At 40.5% G+C, this 10,882-nt stretch overlaps 1 protein-coding gene across 1 annotated transcript in view; it reads right to left on the reverse strand.

Moving 5' to 3' along the window:
- The window catches only part of STIM2 (stromal interaction molecule 2), a gene marked incomplete at its 5' end in the record, with an annotated part of 64,906 nt that extends 54,324 nt beyond the window's left edge, over positions 1-10,582 (reverse strand). The window contains one exon of the mRNA XM_082282480.1: positions 10,411-10,582. Within this exon, the coding sequence (XP_082138606.1) occupies positions 10,411-10,582 (172 nt within the window). The remainder of the gene's footprint in view (positions 1-10,410) is intronic.
- Positions 10,583-10,882: the final 300 nt, after the last annotated feature.

The following is a 10,882-nucleotide window of genomic DNA, read 5'->3' on the forward strand; positions in this document are numbered from 1 at the left end:
AAACAACACATTTTTCTTTTACAGAACAGTCCACTGTAATGAGATTTCTAGCTCAATTGTACCTGTTCGTGCAGACATGTTCTCCCACTTCACCCTAGAAACTGGGAAAGGGGGGCAGGGATATATCTATTTTCAAACATTCTGCTGATTTTGCGATTAATGCCTCCAGGCCTCATAGCATGAAAGTAAGTACCAGTCTTCCTTCAGTTACCTGCTTTATAATACTCATTATTTCAAAGAGGCCTACCACACCCTTGCTATCTCCCTCCTAAGACTCAAAACCCATCTGGCTGACACGGTGCTTTTCCATCCCTCCCTCCACCTTCTTGGCCTTCCTTGCTTCCAGCCCAGTGTTCATTCAACCTTTGCTTAGCTAATTTCGGCATATTATTCCAGCAAAAAATGAACCTATTAAATTGAAACAGCTCAGCATGAGGAAGAAGACAGGCTGAAGGCCTAAACCACAGCTGCCTTTAGCCTCTGAAGAACTACAGCCACAGGGCAGGTCTTTTAACACCAAGAAGTCCTACTTGCTTATCTTACACAAAAAAATGCATATAAAAGCACTGGCAAGCTTGATTCAAGCATCTTAGCTCGGTTGGAGTATGGCTCTAGTAACGCTGAGGTTGTGGGCTCAGTCGAAGCAAGGGCCATTTACAAAGGAGTAGGACTCGATGATCCCTGCAGATCCGTTCTAACTCAGAATATTCTCTGTGTGTTTCTGTGTATTTTCTAGTTTTACACATCCTTTCAAGTGACAGTGATCAGTATTCTATTTCTCTGTCTTCATACTTTGTAGTATTTCCTCCTGACCAACAACCAGGCTTTTTCCAAAGAAGAATCCACTACTATCCCCAAAAATCTCAACTATAACAGCTAATCAGAGATCCATTTAATCAGTTAAATCAATTCTGAGAATACACTTAATGGTAAGAACGTACTCATTAAAGCAAGCTCCTTCCTCTTTTTTCTCCCTGCACCACTCTTCTGCATGTCAACACTACCATCTCATCTCCCTGTCACACAATATCATGAAATACTTTTAGAGACTTCTTCATGCAACAGCAGCTTACATTGAGTCCCAGCTCATCACCCCACCACACACCAAACTTCCATTTATTTCTGATCCTCCATTTGTAACCATCTAGTACTGCGCAAATGCATCCCTTTTCCTTCCATTAAGACACGATACCAGTGATTGTTCATCACTGTTTTGTAAGAAAACAGTGATTTCAGTGAACCTGATCACAGACCAGCTTGCATACAGAGCTTCCACTTTGTTGGAATAAGGAAATCTTACCAGTCATCAACATCAAGAGAAATTAGAGCCTTGACTACTGTTCATAGGATACTATAAACAGACATGAGGCAACATAAAACAAGCTTCCGAGTGCTTCAGAGACAAAAGAATAACACATCACAGATGCATAGTTTCTTAGGATGTTTACTTAATAAGGAAAACAAACTAATTTTACTTGGATTCTTTTATAACAGTGTTTAAAAGTAGTCAGTTGGATGCATTTAGAGTTCAGATAGGTGGGTTTTTTAGCTTTCAAACATCCACAGCCAAATCAGAATGGGACATGTTCTTATTATCCTGTATTAATAAAATCATATTTCATCAGTTTTACTTTATAGAAGTAAATAATTATGCCTGGGCGAGCAATTTCAATTTTGAGAAATAAACTCTCTTACAATAAACCAATAGGCGAAAACCAAATTAACTCCCAAAACAAAGGTTTCATTCCAAACCATCCATTTTTCTATAAGCTACTATATTCTACAGTAACTGATCGCTTTAAGAAGCTCTGCTAAAATCATGGCTCTACTGCTAATCTAAAAGCCCCTCTCCACAAGTGCTATGGATAGCTGAAGTATTTCCTTACCAATTTTGAATGTCATTTTTCAGATTCACAGTTGGTAACATCTGGGTAAAATGTAGCTTTTTCTGAGTACCTAAGTCTCCCTTTACCCAACTCTCTCAATTTCTATTTACCTGGCATGTGTGGGCTTACACTAAAATGGTTAATAATACTTTCCTCCAGCACTTTTATCTCTTCACAAGACACTGTAGTGCAGCTGTGCACTGAACTGAAGCAAAGACCTGATCTTGATGAAAAGAACCCCCAGATTTCAGCTCAATCAATTCCCCCAAGCAGTCCACCTCCAGACACGATAAGTGAGCAGCTGGAACACACAAAATAGACGGGGAGGGAGAGAAAGCAACAAGCACAAAGGAGGAGCACCCTTTCCTGCAGAAACAGCCCATTTCAAGGTCAAGTTAAACCAGTCACAAGGTTAACATCTTCTAAAGCTGCAGAGCTACAGGTCCCCAACCCCTGCCTGCAACACTATCACTGTAAAACCAGTTACTGGCAGTGAAGGTATACAAGACCAAAGCCAAAATACTACTTTACTTTAAATGCAGTCTTAGAATGAAATCCCAGTGAATACATAATACAGGTTCATACACTGAAGTCAATGGAATCCTTTTCAGTGGCTCTTATCTGTATTTTAGACTGACATATTACCGTGCTGTTTCCAAAGTAACTAGAATACCCTCTACAGCACTGATAACCATATTCAGGGAACTTGAACCAGGTATTAACAAGAGACTGAGGCAGCCAGGTTCCAAAAAAATACTGGCAGAGTTAAGTTTTTCAAATAAAAATTTAAAATGTACTCTGGGAAAGACAGAACTGTCTCTATGCATTTCATTTGCAACTAAAAACCACAAGTAGGAAAAGATATATTTATATTTGTCCTTCTTGACACATAACAATACAAATTTTGGAACTATATGATATTATATAATCTAATCTTCATATTTAGCAAAACAGTAAAAAGTATTTGGCACTAAAAAAAAGGCAATTTCATTTTCACTTCCAAACAATTTTTAATACTTCAGGCAATGAAAATAACTAAAGCCAGCAGTATTTTCACATAGAAATACAATGTAACAGCAAGAAGTTACCTTGCAACCTTCTATATATAGCAATTTAGAATTAAAACTACGGTAGAAGGAAGACTCCTACTCAGAAAAACTACCTTTCATGTTTGTTTCAAAATCATCACAGAACACCTGATTTGCTTAAGCTTTTTATTTGTTAACAGTATAATATTTCTTGCTAGCTGTTCTTCAAATGAAAATACTGTGTAGAATTTCAAAATGAGGAAAAACTGATCAAGCTTGTCATTTCCAGACTGCTAGAGAGAAACAACATATGATTCTTTTTATATGCTTTAGATCTAGGCATAAAAACAGAAGACCCACCTGCTAAATGCATCTAGTGAGGGCAGGAGGGGGGAAGGCATTTCAAGTAAAAGCCTGTGTCTGGTACAAAAAAAAATTCAGCAGATTGACAAAAGTTATTAGTCAAAGCTTATAATTTCCTAGCAAAGCTCACTGAACATACTTGTACATGAAAACAGAGTAAATCTAAAAAATAATCGTTTATTGAGCCATTCACTCATTTGTCAAATGCTACACATATTAAAAAAAAAAAAAAAAAACCACCACATTCAGGAGTTATTCTTGACACATCTCCAGAGGAGCCACAAAGAGTTATTTACTATTAGAAATAAAATAACATTTGTGTGAAAATTTCTTTTCTAAGTAACATATTTAACCTGCAGAAAACTCTGAATTTAAGTAATTCAGTTCACAGACACTAGATGGAACTGAAAAAAACTGTTCCTTTATCTGTAACACTATTACATGTTTAATAATAGCATACAATTAACCCCTTCCAAAGGAGCATTCAGACCACACCTTCATGTGTGGAAAGTTTCTCCTTTTAAGGAGAAAGTACACGTAGCCAAGAAAACCAAAATGTCTTCAGCAAATCTTTATTCAACAAAACCTTACTTAAATTCATACTCTATCACAAGGTTTGCTTGCTTTTAAACACAGCTTTAAATAGGTTCAGCTAAACTACTGTTTTTAGTAAACTACTCATCTCAATTCTAGAAGCTGAGCACATGACCATTTCTTACAATAACTACAGAAACACAGTATACACCAAAAAAAAAAAAAAATCAATCAGGTATTAAAATTTTAGCTGGAGACAGTATCAGAGGGCTGGGCTGCTGACAATTTTTAAATCATTCATGAGGTACAAGAAAAGGTAGGAAACAGAAAGTGCTGCCTAGAAGAAAAGGATCAAAGCTATCTTTGAATTCCTATAAATTCTGAGCTACTGCAGAAGTTAAAGCTTCACACAATCCAAGTAGCCTCAACAACAATTCCAATTTACACAAGCTTCTGTGGTGCTGCTTGTGGTTTGCAATACAAGCTGCAGTAACTCAGTGATGGGTTCCCTTCCCATCCCAACACCTAGGAATCACTAGAGAAGCAAGATTCACCTGCAGTAGCGTAACACTGTCTGCATAGAGAGAAAATCTCCTGATATACTTAAAATCTTGGCAAGAGACCACAGGAACGACATTTAAAAGGTCAGTGGTTCTTACCTGTTAATTTGAATTCTGTTTAATCAAATGAGTCAACAGTTCTGAGTGCTGTACGCTCAAATTCTGAATTGTTCTGACAAGCACATTATCTTCAATTTCCAAGATGAATTTTAGTTAAAATTCTAGAATACATCTCATTATACAGATTTAAAGACACCCGCCTCTACCAGGTCTTCGAAAAATACCATGGATTTTTTGGATTTGAAGGAAAATGAGCAAGATCCAGAAAAAAGGGGCAAGGGGAAGAAAGGTATAGATAAACTCTCTTCAGTTAAGTTTGAATTGCTCAGAGAAATCAAGTAAACAAGTGTAAATTTTCTGACAATCATCATACTCTGTGCTGATCCTAAATTTTAACAATGCATTATAATTTTATTCAGCCCTCCCCTTTCAGATATGCAGACAGTTTCCATAGTAACTGAAGATACTTAGTAGTAACCAAAGGCAGAATAACTATAACTTATGTAATAACTTGAAACTCACCTTGGTTTCTAAAAATGTATATGTGCTTATTTTAGGACAACAAACATTGTGGTTATTCATTTTTTTCACACTCCCTTATGTGCTCAAGATAAACATCTCAAGTTCCTGTATTTTAAAACGCCAGTTTCACAGACAGGATTTAACAGACTAATCCCAATGAAGTCTTCCCATACAGCAGGATTTCTGCAGTAAATTAGTCAATGCTTATGTAAAATAATACACTTTTGACTTCTGAAGAGTCTTTGAACATGCACTAAAAACTCAAAAAAACAAAAAAGAGCACTAGTAATTTTCTTAGCTTTCCCACATCACAGCTCTTTGCTGTACGCTCCTCTCCCTAAATGCTGATTGAGAATGATTACTAAATACAAAAAAGATGTACAAGTTAGAGAACACAGACTAAAAATCAATTAGAAAGCTATCAAACGGCTTACTTCATACAAATGCTAAAAAAAATATGTATTTTTAGGTGATTTTCATAGTAATAGTATCATCATGGGAAATCTAATCATGATCAACAGCTCCTGTCACTGGGTACAGTCCTCTTTTGACAAATATATGGCAGCTCAATCTAGTTATGATAGATCAGTATCCCTGGAGTTAAGCAGAAGAAAATGAGTCATGCCCAAGTTGCGTGGGACCAGCTTGTCAGAATCTGGTAGGAGGTCCTCAGAAAAGCAGAGCTGTCTTCAGAAAGCTTATAGCTGAAAGGGCAACACAAAAACCTGCTGAAGGAGAGATGACAGAGTTCAAACATTTCAGGGACCAACACTAGGGGTTTTAACAAAGGGTCTGCTACACACTACTACTCTTAACACAAAAAAAAAAATACCAGCTAAATAACCTTTCTAAATCACAACACTAAGAATGAATCTTCAGAAGAGGTGAAGGTAAAAAGCTCACAGAACACCAGAAGGTCCAGAACACACTAGCAGAAGAACTGAAGAGTTACAATCCAAACACTGGAATGCTGTAAGGTAAAAAAACTCAGCTAAGGGCAGAGGAAGTTACAAATGCTTGATATCTTATCTCTGAGTGGGAGTCCAAACCCACTCAGCTACATAAAGGCCATGATTTTTCCTGGTTAATTGTTTTTTAATATTTGTTTCAAAACTGTCTACAAATCCAGCCATTCACAGCTTTTTTAACTGTATCTCATAGTTATGACAATGCAACTGCTGACTGAGCTATCAAAACAGAGATCACACCTGCATTTCTCCTATTCTTCATCACTAAAAATAAAAAACATGCTAAGAAATTAAAAACTTAATTCAACTGAGGAACTAATTCTATTCCAGAGACAAATGACTGCATTGAGATGCTATCAAAAAATAAATGACAGCTCGAAGTCAACATGCTTTAGAGGAGACAGGACTTGAAATTTCTGTCCTCCTACCAGCAATGGTAAAACCAGATTACAAGGAGCTTTACTAGAGACAACCAGAAGTAATGGAATTGCAAAAAAAAAAAAAAAAAAAAAGTAAACCTGTAATGCTGAGTCTTCATCACTAGAGAAATCTACTAGCAGTTTACTAAGAAGGCAACAGAAGTCTCATAGCTCACAAACTTTTAAGACCAGTGCATGCCAAAATAGCCATGCAAAAGCATTTTTCTATGTGACCAAATTCACCATCCTCTTTGTATTAGTTCACCATACACAAAGTCTCACTCACAACCACCAAAGTCCAAATACATTATTCAAGACCCAAAAAAGTCACTGATGCAGTTTCACAGTCACCTTAGTGATGAAACTCTATGAACAGCTCTGTTCTATTTCTAGGTGCCATCACAGGAAGCAGACCATCCTTGTTCCCCTCCCTTGACCCCATGGTCCTCCCTCTTCTCTGCACTGGTGCTAGGCTTAAAGCAAGTCAGGAAAGAGTCTGGTAAGAAATTCAAAGTTTCTCCTGGTCCCTGTGGTTCTTGTCACGTTCCTGCAAGCCAAAGCAACAGACAGTGCCCATCACAACATTAGGGCAAGTCCAGTGGTACAAAGCAGAAAGGGAGCATGAAACTCCTTCCCTCCTTGTGGTTTTCCAGCAGTGGGATGAGCATGTCTACTCCTACTAGCTCTCTTGTGGTAACAATATTGTGTGCATGGCCAGCTGGGGTCAACTCCAGAGAAAAAAGCCCCACTTAAACAGCCACCCACATTAGAACAGCTTAAGCCAATTGTAAAATTGCAGCTAAGAACACATTTTCCAGAAACCTTCACTTCTGAAATGCCAAAGTCTGATTAATTTTAAGAGCTCAGAGTGCTAAGATGATGGCTAAGTTCCAGAACAGAGTGCAATTAAAAGAAAAATCTTTGAATTACTAAGAAAAAGGTTACATTATGTTGCCTATTGTTTCTTCAGTAAATACCAGTAGTTAAAACTGGTCTCAAATATTATAAGACATAATTTGAGAGAAATTTATTAGCCAAATACAGGTGCAGGTTCTCTGTCACATCCAAAGACAGTCATGTTGATCCATGATCATGGATAATTTAAACAGGAAAAGAATCCACAATTATCCAGAATTACAAAGCAACTTAAAATTGGGTGACTATAAAAATGTGAAAAAATGTTAGCTTTAAGCTTAGAACAGAAGGTTCCTTAAAACCTTCTACCAAACTAAGTAGTAAACGAGCAGAGCTGGAGTGAATAGCAAACAGCCTCATAATGTTCCCTCCAACGGAGACACAGTTTTATTGGTCCAATTTTCATAATCGTGACTAAATACCTTCAAGCACAGTGTCATGTTACCTATTCAGCTGTCATTCAAAAATACTGTTAAAAAGGCACATATACACAGACAAGACAACAGTAATGATAATCTATATAAAAAATTAAGTAAGTACCTGAATATCTGATGAAATATGGCAAAAATAGAATCTTAGGCACTTCCCTAGTCCTAAAACTCATTGTACATCCCTCTTCTGTCAAGTGTCTAGATTATCTTTGCCAGTTTCTTCTCTAAACCAATAAAAACCTCTAATAATGGGAACCTGTTTAACAATCTACATAATTTGACTGTTATAGGTAAAAACTTTCCAGCCTATATTTAATCTAAATCACACCCCCTAAAATTTACTTCCTCTTTGCCTACATCTCAACCACAGGAAAAAAAAAAAAGAAAAAAAGCTTAAAAAAAACCCCAATGCTTCCGTGAACCATTTCTTGCATACATACCCATCACACAGCCTTTTCCACCACATCAAAATAATGCAATACTTTGATGAAAAAAAAATAATAATTCATAGGTTCTGAGCCTCTCAAGCCACATCGCTACAGTCCTCTGTATTTTTTGGATTTAATACTCAAAACCAGAGACAAACGTGCAATCAAAAAGAAAAAACAAAAGCCTTCTGTAATTTACACTGGATCAGCACATCCAAGGATGGCATCTACTTTTACCAGCTGCATGTTGCTCATTAGGACCAATTTGTGACTAGGAGTCATGAATTATTTCCTACAGCTCTGTTTCCCAAACATCTCAATTTGAGCATCCCATAGCCTCTTCCTAGCACAGCATTTTATATTTAGCAGCTTTTTATCTTCTGCATTGTACTTCTCAAACCTGTCAAAACTACTGAATTAAAAGTTTATTCTATTCTTCTCCAGATGAGTGTTGGCACTCTCTCCTAACTCAACAGGACATTTGCAACTTTTATCTTTTAGAAAAATGATAGATAATATAGCTAAAATCACCCCCTGAAAAAGTAATTTGGTTCTTTCCAAACCTTCAGGAGTTATTCCAGCTCCGCAAAAAGTAACTTAAAACTACTTGGGAGTTAGTTAGATAGGCAAACAGCTTCCATGACAAATTGAAACACGTATTTATTAACTGGATGAACGTGGAACTACGTTGAAACCCCCGAAAATTTAACACTGTTTCTAAGGTGGCTTTCAACCATATGTATTTTCCAGACCATACTGTCATGTAACACAATAAATCCACTCATAGCACATTAGATTTCTCAAATAATTGTATTTCTTCTTCACCAGAGTCACTGCTAAGAGGGCGAGAACACAGTTGACAGGCATCTCGGTACCTTTACAGTCCATAAAACATTAAAAAAATTTGTTTTTTTCTGACTGACACATCCAAATTGATTAAGCACAAAATGTATACAGTGTCAGTGCTATTCATAGTAAGAACTGTTTAATACCACCTACAACCAGATTAATCACAATCAAAAAAAAAAAAAAAAAAGAGAGAAAGCTGTTCTGATACAGCATTTCCACAACACCCTTGGGAGGTACAACTGCTGCTTCACAGACTGCGGATGTTCCAACTTCCTCAGTTTATATAGCAAGCCAACAGACTGGACAATTCAGATTTCAGAAACGTTGTGTCCTCTAACAGGACCGCTAGATCACGTAGCCTTGCATCTCTATCTTGGAGTTATTTCTTGACCACTGCTGACATTTCATTAGTTATAATTAAAATTCATGTCTTTAAGGTGTTGGGCTGAGAAGAAACCCAGGTATGTGTCATCAGCTGAAGTTCAGTACTTTCAGCTCTGGGTGTCAATAGTATTCCAAACACCATCAGAAATTTTTCTCTGATAAGAAAAGCACACTACTTTGATTCAAAAGAGATATGGGTTTTTCTTGTTTCGTCCACCTTCCATGTTCTTCCTTCCAATTACAGAGCTTTTTGAAAAGCACATTATGAGAAAGGACGAACTTCTAAATGTTTCCGAGAATCTCCAAAGATACAAATCCCATTTTCTTAAGTGAACTGTCTAAAGGCGATAATGCTTCCTCCTGCACCTTACAGGATAGATTCAGAATGTGTATAAGCAATTCAGAGCCATCAAAGCCTGCTTAAATTAGATTATTTTAAATGTTTCAGTAAAACCGCTGGTTTTAATTGCAGGAATTACCAATTGCCCTAAGTACAGTAATGCGACTTTTCTTTGAAGAATTAAGTGAAGGCTGGAATGCTTTCCACTCTCCTGGAGAATTAAACCCCCCTGGGGGCAGGGATGGACACCTCTGCCTTTGCAGGAGCTGTGCTGCGATGCAGCAGGACCCGCGAGTTGGCTGTGGCGGGTCCCTCGCCCGTCCCCGCCGCAGCCCCGTCCCCGCCGGAGGCCGCCCGCGGGTGCGGCGCCGGGGCGGGCGCGCTCGGGGGTTCTCGGCCGCGGCTGGCGGCGCCCCGGACACTCGCACGGGCGGCACCGCGGGAGTCGACGCGGAAGCGGCGGCTCCGGATCTCAACAATATCGCTATTCAACAGGATCCTGCACACATCCTGCGGCGGGCTCCTTCCCGGGAAGGGCCGCGCCGGGCAGTACCGCAGTGCCGCCGCCGCAGCTGGACCCCCTGCAGACCGGCCCGGCGCCCTCTGCAGAGCCGCACCGCGCCCGGCCCCGCGGCGGCGGGAGGCGGACGGAGGCGCCCGGGAGTGCCGCGGACCCCGGGAGAACAGCGTCCCACCCCTGCACCGACACGCGGGGGCCGTTACCTGTCACCGGCTCCGCCGCAGAGGCGGCCGCGCCTCCCCGTCCTCCCCGCCGGCCGCCGCCGCCGTCCGCAGCCTCCAGCTCGCACCCCGCGCCCGCGGCGGGCAGGAGCAGCCCCAGCAGAAGCAGGCAGGTCGGCATCGGCCGCACGCCGGGCGCTCGGAGCCCGCTCATCGGTACCGCCGCTGCCGCGGAGCAAAGGCAGGAACACAAGGACGGAAGGAAGGAAGGAAGGCAGGGGCTGAGCTCTGCGCCGCTGCCGCTCCGGCGGCACGAACCCACTCCGCACCGGCCCCGCGCCGCCTCCCGGCGCTTCCGGCGGCCCCCGCGCGGCCGGGCGACACGTCACCGCGCGGTGACGTCACCGGGAGGGGCGGTGAGTGCCGCGCGGCCCCGGTCCCGGTCCCGATCCCGGTCCCGATCCCCATCCCGATCCCCATCCCCATCCCGATCCCCATCCCCATCCCGATCCCC

The sequence above is a fragment of the Coloeus monedula genome (genome assembly GCF_965178545.1).
Source record: "Coloeus monedula genome assembly, chromosome: 5".
NCBI lineage: Eukaryota > Metazoa > Chordata > Aves > Passeriformes > Corvidae > Coloeus > Coloeus monedula.